At 37.7% G+C, this 25,876-nt stretch overlaps 2 protein-coding genes across 9 annotated transcripts in view; one reads left to right on the forward strand and one right to left on the reverse strand.

The window, feature by feature from the left end:
- The window catches only part of SON (SON DNA and RNA binding protein), a 32,536-nt gene extending 16,618 nt beyond the window's left edge, over positions 1–15,918 (forward strand). The window contains exons 7-13 of one of the 3 annotated variants that reach the window (XR_003518515.2): positions 5,909–6,019; positions 7,158–7,274; positions 10,728–10,807; positions 11,469–11,616; positions 13,976–14,047; positions 14,158–14,273; positions 14,797–14,966. Coding sequence is in view for 2 of the 3 variants with exons in the window: in XM_027586663.2 (XP_027442464.1) it covers positions 5,909–6,019; positions 7,158–7,274; positions 11,469–11,616; positions 13,976–14,047; positions 14,158–14,273; positions 14,850–15,008 (723 nt within the window). In the remaining variant the exon portion in view is untranslated. Of the gene's footprint in view, positions 1–5,908; positions 6,020–7,157; positions 7,275–10,727; positions 10,808–11,468; positions 11,617–13,975; positions 14,048–14,157; positions 14,274–14,796 lie in introns of all 3 variants that reach the window. The other 2 variants (XM_027586663.2, XM_027586664.2) reach the window with 2 other exon arrangements.
- On the reverse strand, positions 40–25,876 carry DONSON (DNA replication fork stabilization factor DONSON). 6 transcript variants are annotated; one of them, XR_003518519.2, is made up of 12 exons: positions 25,409–25,876; positions 24,576–24,656; positions 22,816–23,019; positions 21,712–21,890; positions 20,950–21,128; positions 20,269–20,350; positions 20,055–20,159; positions 19,191–19,389; positions 17,713–17,925; positions 16,774–16,919; positions 10,144–10,240; positions 40–3,717 (listed from the first exon to the last, which is right to left on the reverse strand). XR_003518519.2 is itself a non-coding variant. In XM_027586673.2 (11 exons), the coding sequence occupies exons 1-10, from the start codon at positions 25,724–25,726 to the stop codon at positions 16,782–16,784; spliced, it is 1,656 nt and encodes a 551-aa protein (XP_027442474.2). In that variant the 5' UTR covers positions 25,727–25,876; the 3' UTR covers positions 7,283–10,240; positions 16,774–16,781. The 6 variants fall into 6 exon arrangements, 2 of the variants coding, with proteins under 2 accessions (XP_027442474.2, XP_027442473.2); XR_003518517.2 differs by having other exon boundaries at positions 40–3,801; XR_003518518.2 differs by lacking the exon at positions 40–3,717 and adding an exon at positions 7,283–9,682.

Genomic DNA, 25,876 nt, shown 5'->3' on the forward strand with positions numbered 1-25,876 from the left:
GGGCGGGGGTGGGAGTTTTGAATGATACCATAGACTAGTTATCACCTCTTGCCCTTGGTTCCAAAGCTCAGACATTTGTCCAAGGACTGGACTAGATAATATGATGCCCTTACAATGTGGGACTTCGTCCCCACTTCTTTTCTTGCAGTTCTGGGATACGTGGGTCAGAGAGACCTGTTCTCTCCAACTCAGATTGCCTTCATTGGCCATATCATCTTAAACTAAACACCTCCATTATTACAAGTAAACAAATCCTGTTGTTTATAAAATCAGAAAGTGAACAGAACCCAAATCAGAAATCTTTTGATAGTATATTTTTTCCCCTGAGCTATTCACAGGTGACATTTTCACAGTGTTTTTTTTTGACCCGTGGCATTTTAAGAGAGAACAAGTTCTGTATGATGAAGCCAGACATGATAATTAGCTAGTGCAACTTACAGTCCCCAGTGATGATTTATATTTACATGGGATTCAGCAGTTAAAGCAAGTTATACTACACCAGTGAGGAAGGGATAGTTGGTTTGGACATTATTTTAATAAAACCAATTGAGTAGCTCGGTTGCTAATCCCCAAATCAGGCTACCTGCACATCTCAAGAGGGAAGGGTTAACTGACATTTGCAAATGACTTAAATCTTGTAGTAGCTGAATATAGATCATGATAAGAGGGCCAAACAGACATACTTAGAAATTCTGATACATACGCTTTTAGTAATTTTTAGATTAAGCATTTAACAGAGTTGGGAAAGACATACGGAGATTATGTGAGAAGACATTTCCAGCTGAGAATATTGAAAAATTCCAAGGGATTACCCTGAGAAAATAAGTGATCATAACTATTTTAACCTTAGTTGAACATGGGAAAAGTGCTTAGTGAATCCTGATGAATGTTTCTTTTTGATTGAGACTTTATGTATATGTATTTATATATTTGAAGTTTAGTACTCTGCCATTTTCAGTCTTAACACTGACAGTGTGGTGCCTTAGTCTTGTCTGTCATCAAAAGCGGTTGTCAGATTTTAAAAGTTGGGGAGAATTATTCCAAAGAAATCCCGGGGGGAAAAGTTGGGTATTCGAATTTTGTATTAAGCAGTCTTTCATGAAAGCCGGAAAAAAAGTTCAGAGGGCTAAAGAAAAGCGGATTTCTCCTATGGGAGGGTATATACAAGTATTTGATATCAGAACTCTTTGAGCTAGTTTCGTAGAAGATCAGACTGAAAAAATATGTAGGTTAACTTTAAGCAGAAACAAATCCCAAAATTTTAGAAGAGGAAAAAGGGTAGGGTTTTGTTTTGCTTTTTAGGTCTCTGTACTTTTACCCAACAATAGTAGTAAACACCTCGAGGAAATGATCACTTATAAAATGTTTAGTTCTAGTTACTTAGCTGTATCTTGCAAATACATTTGTAAGATTATGTTCTATATACCGATGTTTGTGGAATACTATTGGTGACATTTTATGGGAGCATTGACCCTTTTGATTCCCTGTGAGGGGTTGAAATGAAGGCTTTTATAGAGTAAAAGGAATCTTTCAAATGGTCACTGTTTAATAGTATTTTTTTTTAACTTCCCAAATCTTTTTCATTTTAATAAATATAAATGGAGTTTGTGGTTTTTTAGTTTTAAGCCTAAAACATTTAAGCAAAGATCACAGATTTGATCTCAGCTTTGCTGTAATCCTTAACCCCACTAATTGTCTTGCACATGAGTGCTCTTTGACATAAACGTGAGTGGATAGATGTGGATGGATCAACATAAATCCGTATCTTATGGAATATCAGCTCATCAGACTGTGCCTTACTGCCATAGCATCGTCTTCCTACCCAGAAGCCAGCCAGCAGCATCCTCAGTAAGGAGTGACTACAGAACTTTGACCATATTTGTGTGAATTTGATTCATAAACAGTGAAATCAAAAATGTTGGAAAACGAATATTTAAAAAATTGTCCTTGGGGGCACTCATTCTTGGTAATCAAGTTAGAGGCTTATTGGGTAGAAGATTTAAATGTAATCTTTGACACAAAATTTCCTTGGGTTTACTATTAATCATAAATGTTTATAGAGGTCCAGAGGTGTAGGCAGTGCGCCTGGTTGCTTTTACTAAAAAATATTTCCACATCCCAGTGGAGCTACAGTTCTCTGAAGTGTTGTAGAAGTTTTAAATTTATAGTTTAGGAAAGCTCAGTGCTTGGGGTAAGATGTAAATTTTAATTGAAAATTTATCACACGGGTCCTGGCAGCGCTAGAATGGTTAAATACAGCCTTGTTATTCATTCTTTCCTTAGATTTTCCTCGGTGATTAACACTGAATTTCTTTGAACCATTTAGTAGGTTGTCTGTTTGTTTTGTTACTGTAGTTTATTTAGATTAAATGTACGAGTTATACTAGAGAAGTCTATATGATGTAATAAAAAGATTCATAATTCATGGTTTAAAAACCAACACATGACAACTGAGATATTCTGTATTTGTGGCTTTTGTTTTTGTAGTTGTCCTCTTCTTTTCTATATGAACCTCTTTGTAACTTGTTAATTTTTGCTAAGTATTTTAAAATCGTATTTTATATACAGGTCAGATGCATTTTCTTAGTTCCATGTTCTTACAATTAAAAGTTTCCTTTTATACTGTCTTTTAAGATACCTGCAATTATCTTTGTAGAAAATAATTTTCATATTACAGGGCTTATTTTTCTTATCTGACTGACCCCCTCCTAATAATTCCTTTTAACCTTTTTCTGCCATTGACTAAGAAATACCTAAGATAATTGTTATATTTATGTAAATAGTTGGGTTGACAAAAGGGGGAAGTAAATTGACTTAGGATTTTTTTTTTTCTTTTTGACTTAGGGTTTTTTAAATGAGAAAGATACAGAAGGTACACAGTTATAACTTGGGTTATGAAATGCATGTTACATTATGGATTTCATTATTCCTGACACTTTTTTGGATTACGGAAGAAGTGATCTGCTGTGTTGCTGTTGTAGAGAGATGAAATAACTTGGATAGGTTTTTATTAATATGAGAACTGGAATTATAATTCAGAATACTCTTACGTAGATTTTACTTCTTAGAATAAGTTCTAGCCTAAAGGAATTAAACATTTCCCTCCATTATAATACTTAGAATATTACTATAGTATCATAATTAGACTTTAGAAAATCTGTAGTCTATCAGGGGAAACAAAAAAGGCTTGATGACAACTTGACAGTAGTATTCTATGAGATTTAAGATTTCTCCCCCCTTGTTTTTAGAATGGCTTTCTAAAAAGCATCACTTTGGTACCTTTCACATATTCCTATTTCTGAGCAACATCAAAAGATGGTTAAGGCTCTAAAGTTCACTGTGTAGTATAATCCACTGTATACTGTACACACATCACACACACCGTATAGTCCAAAGTTGTAGTCACTGGCCACTGAAAAATCAGTTCCTTAAATTGCCCTAGCCACATTTCAAGTGCCCTTTAGCTGTTATTGTAGAGAATGATACTGGCCAGTGTTCTAAAGAATAGCTCTGATGTTTTATGAGAATTTTAATACTGATATGTAACATTTGGTCTAGTCCTTGAGTATTAATGCTTTGGGGATTATATTTGGCTTTTTGTGCATTATTGCATATCTTGAATTACCTTGAAAACCTGGAAACATGCTTTTTGATTCAAACTCTTGAGGATCCTTAAGAGTTAAGATAATCCTGGTTCATTTTATTTTGAGTAGATTTCTTCACATTTAAAAATACAAATAGAAAATTAATTATCATCTGGTAATAAGGTTTTGACATGAACTTGCAGCTCACTTAGTAAGCCTGTTGAATAAATGAAATTGTGTTACTTCAGAAAAAAAATAGTTGTAATTTTATCTAAAGTAAATTTATATTAAACATCAAGGTTGCTATATTAAAATTTCTTTCAGTGTGAGATGTGAATTTAACAAAGTATTACTGAGATTGGAATGAAGTTTCATCCCGGGGATAAATGAGAGCTTTAGGTTATCTGCTTAGTCAGTAAAGACTTAAAAAAAATGTATGAAGAAATGTTTTCAGAAGGAGGGATTCAAAGATAGGTATATTGATTTGCTTTCCAGTTGGGAAGAATTTTATTCTGGAAAAGTTGAGAGCTTTCAGAGCCATCTTAACTACATTTTCATGGCTAAATTCATAGTTGGGAAATTGGGAATTAGGGCCTGGGGTGGTGGGTAGATAGATTTTCCTCATTGTCTCCTATAAGCTTAGATTTTCTGGAATAAAAACCCATTTATACCTAAACATCCTCAAAGATTTATAGACTGCTACCCAAAGTAATTTGGGCAAGGTTAATGAACAGTATTTGAGATGTTTTTGGTGGGCCTTTAGATTATATAGATAATCCTACCAAACAGTTTTAGGAAACATCTAAGGTAGGCCAAAGGAATGTATATAGGCCCCAGCTATATTCTAATTAGTATGGATAATTTACTGTATTAACTAAGAAATTAAGATCTTTCATTCATGAGATCTCTAAACCGTACAATTACAAAATGAGTTCCAATTCATTTTGCTTTCATTTTAAGAAGGTAATACATAATTTGGAAGAAAAAATTTAATTTTGCTAGAAGAATATTATGAGATGATTCAGCAAGATAACTAAGAATGATAGAAGAATAAGGGGTTCTGAAAGTAGGAAAAGGAAGATCGGGAATTCTTATGCATGAGATAGAATTACTCTCAAGTGGTCACATACCCTTCTCTACTATATAGGTCTTTATTTTAAAAGAAGTATTTCATATGCAGTACACAGTTAAATTACAGATAGCCTTTACTTAGCTTTTCAAGAAAAATCCTTAGCTGTTAACATATCTTCCTGACTCCCTTATGTTTGTCATATCCATGCAGTACCCATTAATCATTCTTTGTAAATGAATATAGGAAAACCTTCCCATGTCAAATAAACATTTTCTGAAAATGAATTTTCTTGGGTGCAATCACTGGGAAATATTAATGGGTTAAGTTGTGTCAGAAGAAAAGTATTAAGAATTGGTAAGTTGATAGAAGTCAACATGAGCTCTTAACAGACAAAAGAACATCAAATACTTGATTTTCCTTTTATGGTTGAGCCTTCCACAAAACTGATAAATTGGGAATTTGTTCTAAAGATTACCTTTAAGAATTTTCTGGGACATTATGAAGCATTTAAAAAAGTTAAACCATAAAGTCACCTCTGCTTAACACAGTTTTTACAGGTAGGGTATGAGCTTTGAAAAGGAAGACATACTTCATTTTAAGTATTTTTGTTCATGTTGTTCTGTACCCCCACAGAATTATTTTAATTTGGGTCATTAATGTATATAAGCTGAAAACAAAAAGTCATGTATTTAATGTTTTTTGAAGAAGTGGAGGTCTTAAGACCAAATTATCCCTGAGCATCTGCAAGAAGGTGGAAAGATGTGTGAATGAGTGAAGGAGAGGCCACTGATAGGATAGTGGTTTTCTGCTTGCTTATTAAAGAACCTTGCTTATTACTTCTGAATGTTATGCTAATAAGTAAGGTAAAATGAAAACTGCTAATGCATATAAAATTAACAGTTCAAAAATAGTTCAGAATTTCTCAATTTTTTGTAAATGACTTGTTAGTGAAAGCTAGAGTTTTAAGTTCTTTGCAGTTTTCTATGATTGTAATTTGATAAAGTAGAAAATAATGAAATTGCATTTTTGGGTTGAGTTCAACTGCCTCTGATACTTTGTAACTTACCTTATTAAATCCTCGTCTACTTTCCAAGGTTCCTTTACTTTTTGGCATCTTTTCTGTACTTTTAAAGATTATTAATTTGTAAGACTACTATTTTATTTTTGACGTGTAGCAGCTAAAGATAAGAGCGCTTTAGAATTTAGGGGGTCTATCGTAAGTTGAGATAATTATCTATGTTTTCTTTCTTAGCCTGTGGACATCTCAACAGCAATGAGTGAGCGGGCACTTGCTCAGAAAAGACTCAGTGAGAATGCATTTGACCTTGAAGCCATGAGCATGTTAAATCGAGCTCAGGAACGGGTATGTAGCAGCTCTGATGTCTAAATGAGAATTTAATTAGATAGTTGTGAGATAAGCTAAGTCTGTGGTATGCTGTTGAAATGTTAAAAATCCAAGGAAATAAATAATTTGTCATTATTAGCTTATTTTAAATGAAAATGATTTGGGGCATGAGCATTCATTTAGTAAGTATTTATTGTGTGCTGTGTGGCAGGAACTCCTTAGGAAAAAAGTAAAAGAGAAAATTCCCTGCCCTTACAGAGTTCGTAAGTTGGTATCTAAAAGTAGCTATGCACCCATAGTAGCCCTGTGAGATGTGGGTACTATTATGATTTCCCAGTTTCCAGCAGAGGAAACGGACTACAGAGTGGTTGGTCAACTTGAAACGAAGATGATGCTGTATGTTAACTACCCTGGAATTAAAAGTAAAAAAAAAAAAGTGATTAGGCAGTCTGAGTTCAGAGTCTTTATTTTTAACAGTGGAAGCTTTTCCATTTGTCTTCTACATTCCTTTGGTAGGTCTGTGTAGAAACAGTAAATACACTTTGAGACAGATAAGGAAATACCATTGCCTGACAATGCCAGTGTGCAGTAAATCTGTGGAGGACCGACAATTGATTCTTTAACCATCACAGTAAATGATGGTGATTAACATAGTGCTCAGTTTTTAAAGAAAGCTGTTTTATGTGTTTGAACAATTTCTTGTGTTTATTACTCCTTAAACATGTCTCTTGAATTTATTCTGGATTTCTAATACCACAAAGAAGGTAGTTAAAAACTCAGGTGATTATGACATTTATATACGTACATAAGCAGAGGGCAGGGATCCTTTGCCATATGAACTCTTTTCTGTGTTCATGTATCCATGTGATATTTTGAAGAATGAATATTACAGTACACTTTTTAGTTAGAAATACATCTCAAATCTTGTTATTAATGGGACACACTGAATGTTACCAAAATGCTGCTTTGGAGTGTTTAAGAAAACAATTTTAAATATGTATAAATTCAGCATACTGTTTTAAAAGTTGAAGTTTTAAGTCTTACTTAGCTTTTTCAAGAACGAAATAAAGCATTTCGTGTGGTGAAATAAACCAGTGGGATTTTGACTAGATAAGTAATTTTACATAGTTAATTGAGGCATCTTTTTTTCCTTCAGATTGATGCCTGGGCTCAGCTGAACTCCATTCCTGGTCAGTTCACCGGAAGTACGGGAGTACAGGTTCTGACACAAGAACAGTTGGCTAATACTGGTGCCCAAGCCTGGATTAAAAAGGTACACAACATCCGCACATATGAAAGTGGCCAAGTACAAAGTTAAGATATTTTTTTTTTAGAAAATGTTTTATTAAAAATGCACGAAGAGGCCAGTGACTTTAACCAAAGTTCATGAGTAGATTTGCTGTGTGTGTATATACTCTAGGATGGACACTGAAGATGGACCTGATTTGTGAGACTGGCAAATGTATAAATATGGCTTAAGAGCCGCTCCGTTTATATCCTCAAGTTATTTCTGTATTGCTGCTGCTTGTTTTTTGGGGGGTGGTTTTTTAAAACCGTTTTGAATGCTAACAGTGTATCTCAGGTGCTGTTCAGAATGTTCCACAGTTCCTGTTGGACTACTAATCTAATGATTTCAAAGCAGTGGTTCTCAAATTTTTTCTCATCATGGGATACTTTATTACAGGTTTATTTTTGGTGGATCACTGCCCCCAAGAGCCCTCTTACCATCCCAGTTTTTCCATTTCTCTATTCCTCTGTCCTTCTTTCCCCTTCCTTAGTGCCTGTGCCCTCTTGTAAGCTCTCTTGGCCCTTATTCCTCACCCCTCTGGTGACCTCCAGCCCCCGATCCCTATAACCATAGGGATCTGTCAGCTGCCGGTTACAGCAAGTTGGTTGGGAGGCCCCAGTATTAGCACTGCATGTGGTGATTTTGCCATGGGACTGGAAGGCTGGGGAGGAGGGCTGGAGTGTGTGTGTGTGGGGGGGTGGGCAGTGCTGAAAGGGTGGTGAAGGGGGCGGGGTGGGGACGGAGGATATTATCTGTGGACCACCATTTAGGCCCTGGTGGCCTCTGGTGATCCACAGGCTCAATTTGAGAACCACTGATCTCATGAACAAAACAGGATAAAATAAGACCTAAATTCAAGGGAGAGGACGGACGCCTCGTGCTGTGAAGATGTAGGTGCTCCTGGTTTCAGATTCCTGCAATGAGACCTGTGAACTCCACCTACGGCTGCCTCATTGTTGGGGGAGTCTTAGGTGGTTAAGAAGGGCTTTCTAAAGAAAATGCCTTCTGGTGAAGGGATGTGGTTTGGTTGGATGGGTGATGGGAAATTTGTTTCAGGAGTACTGGCAGCATGGCAGTGCTGAAACTGGGAGGCTGCGTGGTCTAAAGGATTGGGAAGGTTTCTTTATCCCGCTGTACTCCTGACTGCTTTTGTGATCATGGGCAAGTAATTACTTGGAATTTCAGTCTCCGACTGTCATGAGAAGACAAGTCCTTATTACTGCTTCACAGGGTGGTAATTAATAGCGTGATGGGCACCTATGAAGAATTGTAATGATTGCCAGGGAATGAACTGAATTTCGGCAAAATGAGATTTTGGTTGCTTCGGCTCTTTTAATCTCATAATATTTCAATTTTGATAGCATTATCTCTAATGACCCTCTTATTAACAAATTAATATAAGACATGATATACCCTCAGTTTGCCTGCCATTTTTTGGGGGGAGATGGTTGCACTAATAGGTGTATAGTGAGTATATGGTCAGATGTATGAAAAATTTACAACTTTTACTAGGTAATTGTAAATTGCAATTTACTAGGGATTGGTGTTGGAAAAAATGAAAATCTAGCAAAATATTTTAAGTTTTGAGTTCATTTTGGACTTAACTATATTACAGTGTTTAAAAATATAGTGATTTGTGTAGTATTTGAAAATGGTTCTCATTGGGAAGAATTATAATTATACACCTATTTGAATAGTTTTAATTCTTTAATACTAATTAATCTTGAAGCTTGAGTGCTCAGTATTTCAGAAAGTTAGACTTGAAGCTTATGTGGGTGGTTAGGCACATAAAAATTTAAATAGTCTTGAACATTATTAGGTAGAAACTTCTAAATGCTATTCCATTGCAAAATTTTGGACTTCATTCGTATAATGAAGTACTGATCCATAATACTTACATGGTTCTAAAAATCATGTTAACATAACTTGCAAAAATGAATCTCTTAATGGTTAAATTGGCTCCCTGCAAACTTTCCCTTAAATTTTTTTTTTGACTTCCAGTCTTGTAGGCAGTTGACAGGTTTTAAATAGTTCACATCATGTTAAATGTTGTGTAAGTCATTTTGATAAATGATGAGATGTGTTCATCAGAGAAGTTTTTAAATAATAAGAAAGCTGTGCTTTCAGAAAAACTCCCATTTATATGTTTACAGAAGAACATTTGCTACTGGTAGGAAGGAACATTTATAAAAATGTGGAAAAGTCCTTAGCTGAAAATTTAACATTTATCTTCACTGTCAGGTCACAAAATGTCTGTTTATTATGTTGAGCAAACTTTTTCGGTGATCATATAGCTTTTCTTGCCTTGCTGTAGCCCAACACCCTCTTCTGTGCTAAAAACCCCTTGGAATGCCAACATTCTCCGTATTCTTCTTAGTTTGTTGCAGTAGATTCTTAGATGAAAAAGAACGAGAGTTTTACCATTACTACTCTTTGTCAGTAAAACATTTTTAACTGGTAATTGATTTAAAAGAACCTTTATTTTTTGGAATTAAATGATTTGGACATGACCCGATGGGTTTTGTTTACTATTAATAGTTTCATTAGATTAAGCAGCTTTTTGGTGAACTGTATACACAAGGGGGTTAAAGAAACATGAAGATAGTAGAGAATGGAAACCGAGTTGGAAGCCTGGGTTATTTGGGAATTTGCGTTATACTCTGCACAGTTGCCCTTTTTTTTAGGAGTGTTGCCTGGAAAAGAGGGGCGGATGAACCTGGAAGTAAGTAAAAGTCACTGTAGGTGTGTAGCAACAAGGCAGTTGATATCCAAGCATCAGCTAACTTTTCTCTTTATACATCAACACTGCATGGCCTGCACCAAATAAGGAACTGAACCAGGGGTATGTTTTTACCTCCACAGCTGCCTCCTTCCATCAGAGCACCTTGTTGAACTTAATGTCTAGTCACACATCATTGGCATGCTTTCTCCCCAGCATATAATTTACAAAGCTGGGGAAAAAAAAATAAGATACAGTTTTACTACTGTGTGTAAAAACAAGATTTAAAAAATTTAGTATTAACTTATCAATACAGGAAATAATGCATACTCTTTCCAGAGCTACCAAAAGTTTTGACTCCCTCTGTTGATAAGTTAATGACTTTTGCTATATATTTGCTAGAGAACATAACTCAAAAATTTAATAACAAGGGGAGGTAAAGCAGGATTTGGAGATGTTACAGACTTAAACAAAATGACCATAAAAATCAACAATTTGTTTTGTGTACATGGATGTCCTTCAAAATAGAGGCATCGCCTACTTATTAATGTATGAAAATGACTGTTGACCATGCTAATGTATATAGTTGTGCATCTTATGACATTAAGTGGTTTGCTGCTTTGATGGAAATTATGGTTCAGTGGGTTGGATACAAGAGAGATGACTGTTCACAGAATAACCTGTGAACTTTCACCCCTCTGTATGGAAACTTGTTTCAGGGCCAAATCCTTGTAGCTGCCTTCTTGCCCCGGTCAGTGCCAGCCCTACTATTCACAACACTGCTGCCACCGAGGCCTAGGTATGTAAACGCTTAAGGAGTTTTTTACACGTCTTTTAACATCACGCTAGGTTTTAAAAGAATGCAGTTTCAGTTTGGTATGATGACAGGGTATTTTATGTGACTGTCCATTTCTTACTGTGTAAATATGAAGAGTTATCTTTTTGCTTCATAGGGATTTTCTAAGTAAAATATTTATACTTGCTTTATGGTAGAATGGGGAAGAACACTTGGGATGTTAACAGTATGCTTCTTCAGTGTCCAAACTATTTCTAAATGATTTCTGGGCTTTATTCATTAACTAGGTACACCTGGGACAATTAATATTTGACTGTTTTAACATTGCCTTCTTTTTATTTTGCAAGCTAAGAAGAGATACCAGTGAACCTAAATAGTGGACGAAAACAGGAGTGTTCTAATTTTTTTTTTTTTTTGGAGGGGGCATGAGGGCCACTGTTTTAAACTGCCATTTTTTTGCCTTATTTGACTTTCAAAATACTATGATGTTAATGTGAAAATAATTAGAACATCCACACTACAGTATGTATATAAGTATAGAAATTAAAATTTAATTGCTATATCAGATCTAGAAAATAAGTTTTTTTTTTTTTTAAGTTAACAGAGTTTGTAGTCAAATTCTAACTGTGAAATGGGGACATTTTACCTTTCTTTCTTTGGATAGGATCAGTTCTTAAGAGCAGCCCCGGTAACTGGAGGAATGGGAGCCGTTTTGATGAGAAAAATGGGCTGGAGAGAAGGAGAAGGATTAGGAAAAAACAAAGAAGGAAATAAGGAACCTATCCTAGTTGATTTTAAGACAGACCGAAAAGGTAACACATTGTTTTGGGAATGTTGATTATACCTCCTTTGATATTTTAGGGTTTCATTAACTGTCCTACTTTTTTTTGCGCCCAGTGTGAGCTTGAACTTACAACCTTGAGATCATGAGTCATGCTCTACTGACAGCGAGCTGGGCGCCTCTTTCAAAAAAAAAAAAAAAAAATTTATTTTCCCCAACATAACCTTCCTACATTTTGATATCCGTGATGCTTAACTGTAGCACATTTATAGCTGTTTGTTAGGAAATGAAAGCTTTTACCCATTTGTGGCAGCTTGTATAGATATAGATGGAGTCACTATTTTGAGCTAAAAGACGGTCTCAATGTTAGTTTTAAATATTACGGAAATGTGCACATATCAGTGTGCACATTTTAGTAAATGGTATCCCCATTTTGTTTTCTCTTGACAGGGAACGTACACTTTGTTTCTGGGCTGTATTTTTTTCCTTTCTCGGTTTTTTTTTGTTTTAAAGATTTTGGAAACACAAGCAGGGGGAGTGGGAGAGGGAGAAGCAGGCTCCTCGCTGAGCAGGGAGCCCGATGCGGGGCTCGATCCCAGGACCCCGGGATCATGACCTGAGCTGAAGGCAGCCGCTTAACCAACTGAGCCACCCAGGTGTCCCCCTTTCTCAGATCTCTTATCCCACATATTCTCCTTATTTCCTATTAGAGTGCTGTTTTGTCTTCATCCTATATACCCTTTTGGCATGTCCGTTTTTAAAGCTCTGTAATTGAGTTTTCTGGGGTTGGGGCTGGAGAACAGCAGACCAGTTGCTGACAGCAATGTCAGCTCTTCATTTTACCTTGTGCTTGGGGCACCTTGAACTTCTAAAAATCTTTACTAGTACTTTGCTTCTCGGATGGAGATCTGTCTACATAGCCTGCATGCAGTCGCTAAGTATTAAAAATACACTTGGGGCACCTGGGTGGCTCAGTCAGTTAAGCATTTGACTCTTGATTTCAGCTCAGGTCTTGATCTTCAGGGTCTTGAGATTGAGCCCTGCATTAGGTTTCCCCACTAGGTGTGGGGCCTGCTTGGGATTCTCTCTCTCCCTCTGCCCCCCCACATTAAAAAAAAAATACATATATACATATATGTATATATACATTTAGTGCTCATTGATAACAACCAATTGGTACCTTTTAAGTAATTTCTTCCCTTGGAATAACGTCTTACATAGAATCAGGTGGGGCTGGGCTGTCAGCTCAATGTGATTTCAATAGCTTGTTTGTATAAGCCTGATTTTTAAGAACTGGAAAGTTCAAAACGAATTAATTTTCCTTATCTTTGCAGTCAGAAAAGTAAGTTGAAGTTAATGCAATTAAATTATTCTGTGTCAGTGAATTTGGAAACCAGTTAGCTTGGACCAAATTGTGTGTCTTATAAAATGTTTTGCGTCAGAATTTCTATATTGTCATCCACATAAATACTGTGATGCCATTTCCCCTCTCCCCCAAATTGGAGGGATTTAATGTAATGATTCTCCAGTAGGCTGGAAATAGCATGAGAATCATTCTGTGCTGTAGCATCAATTCAAACTCTAGATTACATTAGAAAAGGATATTGTACTGATGGCACATTGACATTGTCTTACTTATACAAGTTGAATAGATTTTGTGTCATAAAAGGTGATTGGAAGAAAACATCTGTGAATGCATTATGTAATTCCAGGGAACGTCCTCTTTGGAATTGTGTAATAGGCGTTGGATTTGGAGAAGCATACTAGCAGAATTAGTAAAGAACTGATTGAAAGTTCTAGGAAAAATGGAAGCAGGAAAGCATGGATTTTGACTAGTAATACAGTGAGATTCCATTGGGAAGGGACGTCATGCAGTGAGACCGTCTGTCTTCTGTGAACGTCTTCATTTGATAAGTCAGAAAGGGGTTGTTTGCTGAGAAAAATATAGACCCATTTATAGAGACACCTTCTCACTTTTAATTGTTTGGAATGTGTGGCCTAAAATCCTCACCTTTTGGAGAACTTAACTGAGCATTGCCTTTAGAAATCACTTGTAATAAACAGCCACTACTTTTTAAACTTACAAAGAAACAGTCCTGGAGATGTTAAATATGGCACTATTCATATACTAAGTTTTTGTGTTCTCTGAACATTTTGATTTTTTTATATAACTTCTAGTACCAAGGTATATGAACATAAAGTATATAGGTTTACATATTGAAATAGAGGAAAACAGAAGTCAAATTCTATAAAAATCAAGGGTAGTGGGAGTTGAATATTTTATTGGAAGGTATAGGTTGAGATTCAGATTCCTGTAGAGGGAATCATTGTATAATTTTAAAATGATGCTTTGGAGTTTATTCAGTGAACGATGGCTTTTTATTTTAAAGGTCTTGTTGCAGTAGGAGAAAGAGCACAAAAGAGGTCCGGAAACTTCTCTGCTGCAATGAAAGATCTGTCAGGTGAGGAGAGTATGTTTTAATTTCCTCTTGTCCCATCCCCACCTTGAATTCATAATTCATTGCCACAGATAATGAAAATAATTAACACATGGTTATTTTTTCCTCTGCAGGCAAACATCCTGTGTCTGCTTTGATGGAAATCTGTAATAAGAGAAGGTGGCAACCACCAGAATTTCTCTTGGTCCATGATAGTGGCCCAGATCATCGCAAACATTTTCTCTTTAGGGTAAATATGAATTTCTGCATTAATTGTATACCCCTATTAATTTGATGACTTAGAGGGTGAGGGATAGGCATTGTATGGTCACAGGATTGATACACTGTGGGTTGGGAGTGAATATGTATGTGTGGGTAGAAGTGGTGGTAGGGTTTTTGGGTTCTTAAATATTTAAGTACATTTTAATACAACCTGTTAATATCCTGGTTTTCAAAAACGTTGGAGGGAAAAGATGTGGGCAAAAATCTGGTGAACAATTTGTTGACATTTTCTAATGGAACAAGGGGAATTAATTTAGTAGTTTTATCAGGGTTTTCTCCATTCCACGCCCCCCGCCCCCTTTGGAGACCTGCTTTTAATTTGCAGTCCCTTTTCCCAAATGATTTGCTTCTTCTGGGTTGAGATTAATTTGACTTACATAGTGTGGGGTTTATATTTTTGTAAATTATTTTTCTAGCATTTAGTGAAAAAATACAAAGCTAATAGATATTAAAGTTTGATGCTGTTCTTATTGTATGTTTTTCTTGAATAGGTATTGAGAAATGGAAGCCCTTACCAGCCCAATTGTATGTTTTTCTTGAATAGGTATTGATAAATGGAAGCGCTTACCAGCCCAGCTTTGCCAGCCCTAATAAGAAGCATGCTAAAGCCACAGCAGCTACTGTGGTTCTTCAAGCAATGGGCCTTGTACCAAAGGACCTCATGGCTAATGCCACTTGCTTCAGGAGTGCCTCACGTAGATAGATTGAGGTTTTATATTAATCATTTCAGATAATTTTACTCTGCATCAAAATGTTATTTCCTCTTTAATGTTGTAAATATTTGGCAATTTAAGACATTGTGTAAAAAGCAATCTGTACAAACATCTCCAGGCTTTGATTTTTGTACCATGGAAATTGTATTTAACCATACAGGGTTTTGGTATGTTTATATTGTTTACCTTAGTGATGTATTTGTTTAAGTGGCTAACATCCAAACGATTGTTTGAAGGCATCCGTAATCTTCAGTGTGGAATGTTAAATAACGCTTTTATACTGTATTTTGTACTATGATGTAACCTCCCTTCCTTATGGCTAGGCTGCTGTAACACTTGCCTGTAATCAGTGAAGGGCTGTGCACCTTGTACTAGTTCACAATGGGTTCTGCTGGACAGATACTGGGCCAGTGTTACTGAGGTAATCAAGCAAGATCTGTTCCACAGGGCTAGTAGCCACCATCTCCCCTGAAAATTTTGTAGAGGTTATAAAAAGAAAGTGGTATGTTGTGTGATGATCTGCACTAAGTCCTGCATTCCCATCAAAGCCACTTGGGCCATGAGAAGGGAGTCAAAATGAAGTCCGATTAGAATTCTACTGCAGAGGCCAAGTACATTTAGTATGGCATTGAGTTGTGATATAGTTTTACTTTGATGTGCATTTTGAATTTCAGCTACACCTAGATAGACGTTAAATGATAATTAAAATGCTGTAACCAACTTATCTAATAAAATCGGCACCCAGCCACTATTTTGTTGACTATGAGAAAGTTTAAGTTTATGTTAATTTTTAGGGTCTGATAGAATATTTCATGTGTATTAAGTGGTATTCATAATGCTATGTCTCTAAACTTTATTTTCAAAAGCTTAAGGCCCAAATATAAACTTCTCTGGAATAAATGTGGTGTTTTATTTTCTGGATCTTAAAGTGAACACATACTTCTTCACTAAATACTGTTAATTCTTTACCCAGTGCTTTTGATTTCTAAGTACTTTTATTTTTAAGAAAATCTGAATTACACACACATACACACACACTCTCAAACCCCCACCCACCCCCGCACACACACACCCCAGAGCAATAAATACTACTTTACCATGACAGCTGAGCATACATTACAATTAACACTATTCTATGTGGAATACAAAATACCCTTATCTGAATTAACATGCATTAAAAAGCCAAATTTAATATATTTGAGAATAAAGGAATTATAAATCAGAAGGAAAGCAACTAAGTAGACACATCAATCAGCTTAGCAGATACGGTCTACATTTGTTGTGTTATCTTTTTAAAGCTAGAATCTGCATATAATTGTAGGTGATGTTATCAAGTACAGTTTTGCCCTGATGCCATCAGTCACAATGCCAGGAAATAAGGGATAGTAATTTAGCTTCAGTTTCCCATTTGCAAGGAAACACTGACATTCATGACATTCAGTTTTCTACTCAGTTTATAATTAGGTTGTAAGGGTCTGGAAGTCTCAAGTTACTGATGTTTTTAAAAAGTTGGGAGTTGTCTTCATATCTGAATGATCTAATCAGAATAGTAAAAAATATGCTGATTTAAAAATCTTAATCCTATTGCTTAACGCATGTAATAAAAATTAAAAGGTTAACATTTATAAATATTTGAATATTTTAAAGATAGTTATATTCCTTTAACTTCCAAAATGAACTTTAGAGCCAAAGGGATAACAATCTTGAATTTCCTTGCTAGAAGGCTTTTTCCTCAAAGATTCCTTTTAGGCTTACTTTGGTGTTCAGGATCTCCAATTATAAACGTAGTCACTCATTTCCACATGCCTTAAAGATGATTTTCCCAGTATTGGTGTTTGACTGAGTTGGTCCAGAGTCTTAGGATGCAACCCACAGTTGGCAAGCTCCTCATGAACAGTCTCCTGTGGAAATTTGTACTCTAGTTAGTTAAAAAGCACATCAGTCTTTGAACACTCAGACTTTTTTCATTTTTGTATTTTTTACTAATCTCTACGTGGGGCTTGAATTCTCGACCCTGGCAAGCGTTGCATGCTCTTCCGGCTGAACCAGCTTAGGTTCCCCTTTCTGTTTTAGAGTAGGCTGCATGCCCAATGTGGGGCTTGAACTCAGAACCCTGGTATCAAGAGTCGTATGCTCTACCAACTCAGTCAGCCGGGTGCCCCTGGACACTCAGATTTTAATAATTACCATGGGAACTTAATCATTTGCTTATAAGGTAAAGGCAGTTCATTATCAATAGAAGTTAACCCTAAAAATTTTCACATAACAATAGCATCCACAAATAATTTTGGTTATTTTCATAAGTCTGGCAAATGATAAAAGCATGAGGCAATTTTAAAGGTCTTAATACCTGTAAATAAAAACCTATGTCCAAAATTAAGAGCAAATACTGGTTACCCATAGTTGTTTATAATAAAAGAATCAGGTACTATTAATTTGTGGATCTGAGATGGCCATGAACATAACTTGCCTTTTCTTTTTGTTTGGGAAGCTCTTTAGTCATTGTTGAGTACAACCTAAATTCCTAAAATTTACCTCAAAACAAATCTTAACCCTTCATCTTAGTAATTAGGATTGATAAAGTTGAACAGTAAGTTTAATAAACAGATACAAGTTTGGCTCATTGTAAATCACTTACTTCTTGCATCTGAGGAAATGAGCTACAATGAAATACGCATACAGCTGTTTACTTACCTTATCCAGTACTTTATTTACTGGCAGGCAGGTATTAAATACGGCAGTTGGCTCATGTGTATACAGTCCAGCAGAAAATGACCCCTTTTGTGAAGATCTGAGTAGCATGGTTACAGAATGTAGAGAATGAGGCATGACAGGACCTGTAATCTCCAAACTAAATTGATCTTTGTATCCAGAAACAGCTTGTGTCTTCACATTTACACTTCGTGCCTTCAAGAAAATTTAAAGAAAAAATTATGGTCACCATCTCTCAAGCTTTTTTGTCCCTAAAGACTTGTTCAGTAACTTCATTTCGGTTTTCCTTTTTATTAGTTACGGACTAAAAGGTACAGCACAGAGGGAATATAGTCAGTGGTATTTTAATAGCATTGTATGGTGACAGTAGCTACTACGCTTGTGATCATAGCATAAAGTAGTGCACAAGACCTCCAAAGAACGCTATAGGAGTAAAAATGTTAATTCTCCATTCTGTAGCTCTTCTCCAAATTATGACTCAGTTTACGCATGTTTTAGAGGCTATAATTTTTCATATGGCATCCTGATTTAGTAATACCCTTCTTTTTATTAAAAAAAATTTTTTTAAGTAGGCTCCATACCCAGCATGGAGCCCAACTTGGGGCTTGAACTCATGACCCTGAGATCAAGACCTGAGCTAAGAGTCAGTTGCTTAATGACTTAGCCACCCAGGTTCCCCTATTAAAACTTTTTTTAATGGAAGTACAGTTGACACAAAATGTTACATTAGTTTCAGGTGTACAACAGTGATTCTACAACTCTATACGTTATGCCGTGCTCGTAAGCGTAGCTCCCTTCTGTCACGGTACAACACCGTACAATGCTATTAAAGCACCGCTGACTGTATTCCCTGTGCGGTAACTTTCATTTCCCTGACTTTATTCCATAACTGGAAGCACCCACCTCCTGCTCCCCTTTACCCCTTTTTGCCCACCTCCCATCCCAATTTGGTTAATATATTTTCAATGCAGAATATTGGGCAAATATAAGAATAAATTCTATTTTTAAAAGTAAATAATTCTATTGCTAGTAACATTCACTATATACTTTGTATTTACATGCATAATTTTTTTCATCACTATCGATATACAGCTAGTCTTTCCACTTATCCATGATTCAGGTTTTGAGATTAATAATGTAACATAACAATCCTGGCTAGGTTCTTGCATTGGTTAAGAAATGAGACAAAATGAGATTAAGCAACTTTTCCATACGGCAAAACGCTTTTTTTTGTTGCCATATTTATTCAGTCAGAAAAAATGATTTTCATGTAATTCAAACATTTCATATAATTACTGTATTTTCATGTAATTCCTTTGATATACCTTTGTATCAATGAATTTTTTACTGGGAGGAAAGCAAAGACAAAATCTGCACCATACAAGAATTTGTTCTTGATTTCTTCTTAAAAGGCTAGTTTATGAGGATTAGTGTAGATTCTTTTCCCCCCTTTTCATTACCTTAAGCATTTGCATTGTGGCACCTCGGAAAGCTACAGGCGATAAGAGGGTTGGTGGAAGTCCTGCCTGGGGACCTGAACTAGCAATTAAACTCTTAGAGTTGATCAAAAAATTCAGCAACGTAAGGGTATTCATTCCCTTCACCAACACAACAGACTCAGGTCTGTGATCCATTTGCACTTCATGTTTCTCTTTACGTCTGAAGATGACAATCAAGGAACTTGCAAATTTAAATCCCATACCATTGGGAAAGACAGTCATCTTGATCCTAATAACCTCGAACCCTTTCTTCCCATTCAGAACTGGAAATACTCTTGCTACCCCTGACTCTGCTGCAATTATAATGCATCTGTTTACATCAAAATTTCTCTTTGACCATTTGAATTTGCTGAAAGTTGACACCTAACAAAAACTAATTTCTTCTCTAGTCAAAAATATGCTCTATATGGAATGTTTTCATTTAAAAAAACAGTTTAGTAATAATTGTTCACGGTTTACTGGTACTTAGGGAGTCTGTTATTTAATATCATGATGGAGAATTAGTTTACTTTTTTTAAAAAAATTTTATTTATTTGACAGAGAGAGCGAGAGAGCACAAGCAGGGGGAACAGTAGAGGGAGAGGGAGAAGCAGGTTCCCCACCAAGCAGGGAGCCCAATGTGGGGCTTGATCCCAGGACCCTGAGATCATGACCTTAGCCGAAGGCAGAGGCCTAACCATCTGAGCCACCCAGGCGCCCCAGAGAATTAGTTTTAATATGATCTTAAGATTACAGTCAAATAAAGCTGTCAGTCAATATTACATACATAGTTCGCTAACTTAATTCAATGAAAACCAATTGTAGTTAACACAACCGAAAGGATACAGCTTGATAGAGAGTATGTCTGGTTTTTTAATTTTATCTTGCACACCCATCTCTTCCAGCCAGGAAAAACTTTCATCTTCATCCTCATCACTGATTACTTGTTCCCTAGAAAATTGTTAAGAGTTTCCATTTCATAAAACTGTTCCCTCTACAAAACAACTACACTGAGTCCATAAGTCCTTAGGTGACGTAAAAGGTGATTTTAATCACATACTCTCCCTGTCCTTGGCTTGTTCCGGAAGCCTTTTTCTTCCCATGGCCATTTTCTTTTATTAATGGCAGAGAAAATTCAATACCTACATGAGAAAAGAAAAATATAACTGAGTTTTCTTTAGTATAATCTCAAAGAACTTAACAGGTGTGCCCTACTTTTAGAGAGTATGAAATCTGAAGATTTGAGCTTTTACACGATCTATTAAGGCAGTAACTTTCAAGCTTTCTTGACAGTAGCCATCACACACACACACATGCCCCCTCTTTCAACAATACATACTCTCACTACATGTGGTACTCTTTCCTAAAGTGCTGACTGAGCGTACTAAATAGATTTCATGATCGTTAATGACTGACCCAGTTGGAAGATTGTTATTAAAAAGGGGGTAGGTAATTTGTACCAGCAAGGAATTTCTACAGGAGTATATTCAGATGGGAACTTCCCAGCTCAGCATGTGTCGGTCATATCAGAGAAGGGAATACCATTAACTTAAAGCTATGCATAAGGGACAGCGTAAATCATTTCTGGAAAAAAAAAATCAGAAATACGATGTTTCTTAAAAAATATAGATAAAACTGGTTAAAGACAATTCAGTTGGTAAAAAGACAATCCAAATTCTAGCTTTTAAGGAAAGTAATTAATATATAGCGTGGTAGTTTCATTTTAAGCCAATAGTTTTACCTTCATTTTTCATAGCTTCTCTTATGCCTCTAGTTGTAGGAGATATGAGAGCTGTGATTACATCATTTCCAGCTAATCCTGCTGCGCGGAACAGGATAGTAAACTGATAGGTACAAACGTAGAAATATGGGCAAAGTTTTGTCTTCAGCAGATTATAGAGAGAAGTGAAGCTCACAGACCTAAGAAGCAGCAAAATTTTCTTTAGATTTTTTACATTATTTAGCTTAACATCTAAAATTTAGTTTTTTTATAATTCAGTTTGATACCTGATTGAAAATACAATACAAGTATTACAGATAATGGTTTGAATTTTTGCTACTACATACATAACTTGGCTTTTATAGGACTAAAATTGGTCATGGGACTCACTGATGACTTCTAAATACTTTAACAAATAGTGTTTACTGCTTAAACACTCAACATTTTTTCTTTAAACAAAACACAATCGATAACCGGTTGCTGACTTTTCTCTGAGCAGCTTCTGCTGATGAGAAAGGAAGCAACCACTGAGAAGAAATAACATAAAAGAATGCCCGTATATATTTATATAACACTTATACATAATTCCACAATTGCATGAAGAGTGAATAAGAGTTAAAAAAAAAGCGAACAATTTAAATGTTGGTTATTAACAGTTTAGAAAAAATAATTCAGAAGGACACAGAGATCCTTTTACCACTACACATTTCCACCTCGTAAATAAGGAGAGAACACTGATAAAATGAGAACTCACTATTAGGATGCATAAGTTTTTAATCTTACCAGTCACTCATTAAAATGTGTTGCAAGGTTTCATCATTTGACCAAGGGCTTATCTTTCCAGACATTTTTCTATCAGCTCCAATGCGAGGGAACAGTGGTAGCCAAGGAAAGGCAGGCTGGAGCCAATAGATAAGGCTCTGCTGGAAGGCACAACGGAGCTCAGTGGAGAGCCTGGGATCCTAAAATCCAGAGATGGTATCGGACAGCTTTTGCCACATTAGAAGTATAAAATTTCATTAAAAAGCACTAAATATACCACTTATTCTCAGAATCTTTACTGTTTCCTATAGGAAAATATTAATAACTGTTACAGGGGCTAAAATGTAGTTTATTCTTGCCAGCATTTATTGTCTGTTAAACTGTATCAGAAAGAAGACTTAAATACAGATGGGAACATTCTCTCAGCTCTCCCAAGAACAATGGCTCTCTGTTATCATGGGGGTGGGGTAGTATGGGTAGGGACTGATATTGTATGTAGGTAATACTATGTTCAACCCCTCTCCTCTCACAACTGTTTCAAGAGTAGCCAGTAAAAATGGGTAATGCAAATCAAAAATCATCCTGATCTATTTATTAAAAAAAGATATACCAAAGGTAATCACTTTTAACCTAGTTTGAGTTGATGAGCTGCTTGAGAAATCACATTCCTCCAAAACCATTCTAGAACTCATTAACTCTACTACAATATTTACAACAGACTATCAACCAGTAGCAAGATTAGTATGTATAAAAAAAGAATATACATATCAGAAAATCAGAATAACCAACCTGCCTTAGCAATCCTACTCAACTGCTTTTCATTTCTTTCCCTTATATTTTTTTCCCCAAAAGGCTTAGAAAAGAATGGTTTAGTTCAAACAATTCCTGCCTATAACACTAACTAATTCTCAGGACAGGTCTCTAAATTTAATGGGCAGTTACTGAATCTGACAGAAAAAACTGCATGAAACCATCATTTAGGAAATACAAAATTTCCCAAGTCTTTGTGTGTCTAAATGTCAGAAGAAAAACTTATTGGAAGAAGTATCTGTGACATTTTGCAGAGAAGTATGTTTTACAATTAATTTGTTACTTTAAAACATACCTATTTTCCTTCAGAATTACCTGTATACTTTGAGGCAAAGTAACTTCTGTTGCCCTACAATGCTGGATGACACCGTGAGCCTCTTCCTGTGCTTTCAAATGATCTGCCCAGGTAAAGGGTTGAGAAGAAGTGAAAAGGAGTCGAGTTTTAATACTCCAGTCTGCAGGTAACTCAGTACTTTCTGAGGATGGAATATCAGATTCAGAGACTGATCCTTGTGGAGTCTTTCAGAAAACAAAGAACACAAAAATTAGTAGAGTACCAAAAAAACAACAAAATGCCAAAAAAACCCCTTTAATCTACAGATTTTATCGACTAGCATGGTCACTGAAATGTCAAAATTTTATAAACTGTTTAACCCTGAAATATACTACACACTATGAAACACTCTGGAAAGAGTTACACTAAACTGCTGACAGTGGTTTTCTCTGGGAAGTGGGGATTTATTGTTGTTATGGGTGGTAGTGGTGGAGGGGCACATTTTACCTTTTAGTTTATATATAGTTTAGTTACAAGAGGCATGTACTATTTCTACAATCATAATTTTAAAAAAACCAAAATCTACTATTGATCATGCTGTCAAAGCAAAAACCTTCCAAATCTTTTATTATTTAAAAAAAAAGATTTATTCATTTATTTTTAGGGGGCAGGGAGGAGCAGAGGGAGAGGGAGAAAACCTCAAGCAGACTCCCTGCTGAGCGTGGGGCCTGACTCGGGGCTCAATCTTTCCACCCTGAGATCATGACCTGAACCGAAATCAGGAGTCAAACACTTAACAGACTGAGCCACTCAGGGTCCCCCAGTATTTAAAAAGCACCTTTTAAGTCTCTAAAACTCTGGAACCAGGGCTAAGCGGCTCCTGTAGGAAACTCAGGCAGGGCTCTTAAGAGGCCATATGTAAAAAAAACATTTCCTGATCTCACTATTTCCTTCCAAACTGTTCTGCTGTCCTTTCAAGTCAATTTTCTCCACTTTACAATGATTCTTTGAGGTGGCATCACAAAAAAATAACAGGTAAGGGGGAACCATTCTTTTTTTCTTTTTTGAAAAATTTTACTTATTTGACAGAGAGAGAGTGCACACAAGCAGGGGGAGTGGAAGAGGGAGAAGTAGGCTCCCCGTTGAGCAGGGAGCCCAATGTGGGACTCGATCCCATGACCCCGGGATCATGACCGATGCGGAAGATGGTTGCTTAAGCAACCGAGCCACCCAGGTGCCACCCAGGTGCCCCTGGGGGGAGACTATTTCTAACAGACCCTGTGAAGGTCACCTATTTACATGAAAAGGAGAGTGGGTCTTAGCTCTTCTAGCCTGCTCCTATTAGGACAAACTATGTATCTTAACTATCACAGCAGGAATCCCCAGGGCATGGTATCAAGAGTGTGGGTGTTGTGGTTGTGTCAGCAAGGTTTGGTAATACGCCACAACCTGTGGAGGTAATTTGGGGATTCTGTTTGAAGCTTCAGTTAAGGACTAAGTTCAAATAGCAGCTGAGTGTGGAGTGATGAGCTGGAGCTGTCACCACCCACAGAGGAACAGCATAACAACAGTTGGAGGTAGAAGGAGAACCTGTATCTACACCAACTTTAGCGTTGGTACCGTTAGAAACATCATTTTTACATCAAAGTCCATTAGGGTGCTGATGCCATCTTTTCATCCCTGGCAGAGATGATCACTCCCTCAACGCTCTCCGCAAAACTATTTTCCAAGTAAATGTTTCTGAGAGGTATGAATTTAGATTATAAGGACATACATTCTATTAACATTTAAAAACTATTACCTGGAGTAATTCAGTAACGGTTGTTCTTTCAGGAAACTTCTCTTCCCACAGCAAATCATTTTCCTGATTAGAATCTAAAAACTGAGGGGAAAACAACGGTCCTTTTTAATCCTAAGTGATGCTGAGTTTGCGTTAATACGTACAGAGCCTCACCCGGCATACAAGTTCCCAATAAATGCCAAGTGCGGGAATTCACATGCAAATCACTCGATCAGGGTTTCAGTTTTGTGTCTGAACTTGTAACTATCAAAATTGGGGGAGCGGGGAGGCCGGTGATATGTGCGTCTAATAATTGATGTAGAAATCTCAAATCAAAAGTTCCAAAGGCTTTGGGGTAAGAAAACGCTAGGAAATTCGGACCCCGGGACGCAACACTCCTCCATCTCCAGAATTATTTTCGAGCGCGTGAGAAGGGAGGCTCTGAATCACGCAGGGAAGGAGGGTCTCCTGTAATGTTCCCATCGAGCAGTGGCCTTCCTGGATGAGTTGTTCCAGGATTTTTCGAACCGTCTTCCCAGGGATCTCCAACCCCAGGAGGCTGCTGCTCAAGCTCCTCCGACCCGGCCCCACGGGCTAGACCGCGGCGGGGCGTGGGGGGGCGCGCCCCAGTGCCCCACGCTTCCCTCAGGCCGGGCCGACGGAGCCGCTCGCGGGGCGCACTCCACACAAAGCCCACCTTTCAGAGCGGCCCCTCCCAATGCTCACGGCCCGGCGACCGCTGCGGCTACCACTCTCCGCGCCCATTTCCCCTTGACCGCGAGAACTTGCTCTAGTTCACAGCCGAGTTCCCGCACTACGAGAGCCCCTCGCCGGCCAGGCCCGAAGACACTCACCGGGCCCTGCGCCTCCTGCTGGCCGCGGGGCGGCCCGTCGGGGGGCTCCGCGGCGGCCGAAGGCCGGTTGTCCAGGCGGGCGAAGGGGTTCCTGCGGGCCGCGGCCGGGCCGCCGCCGCCTCTGCCCACCGCCGCCGCCGCCGCCGGGAAGGGGCGGAGGAGCAGCCCGGCCGCCAAAGCGGCGCGGCGGGGCGCCGGCTCGGGCTGCTCGCCGGGTGAAGCGGCCGCCCCCCGGCTCCGGGCCCTTTTCCGTCGGAGCCGCAAAGTCTCGGGAGGCTTCCTGAAACTGGGCGAGTAGCCAGGCACCGATAGGGCCATAACGCGCGGCTCACGCAGAGGGGTCGGCCGGCCTCCCCGCTGGCGCTTCCCGCGCGCGCGCCGGCCCCGCCCCCGACGTGGCCCCGCCCCCAAGGCGCGGCAAGGGCGAGGGACGTCGGCCGCCCGCGAGGCCCCGCCCCTACTCCTCGG

The sequence above is a fragment of the Zalophus californianus genome, chromosome 1, assembly GCF_009762305.2.
Source record: "Zalophus californianus isolate mZalCal1 chromosome 1, mZalCal1.pri.v2, whole genome shotgun sequence".
NCBI lineage: Eukaryota > Metazoa > Chordata > Mammalia > Carnivora > Otariidae > Zalophus > Zalophus californianus.

Bases quoted from the DNA above. Each gene is read 5' to 3' on its own strand.
- DONSON (XM_027586672.2), bottom strand. From the start codon at position 25,726: ATGGCCCTATCGGTGCCTGGCTACTCGCCCAGTTTCAGGAAGCCTCCC. The intron at 23,020-24,575 runs GTAATAGTTTTT...GTTTTCTGAAAG, and splicing joins CCGTTACTGAATTACTCCAG to ACTCCACAAGGATCAGTCTC. The intron at 17,926-19,190 runs GTAATGAAAAGG...ATTTTCTTGAAG, and splicing joins CCACAATGCAAATGCTTAAG to GCACGAAGTGTAAATGTGAA.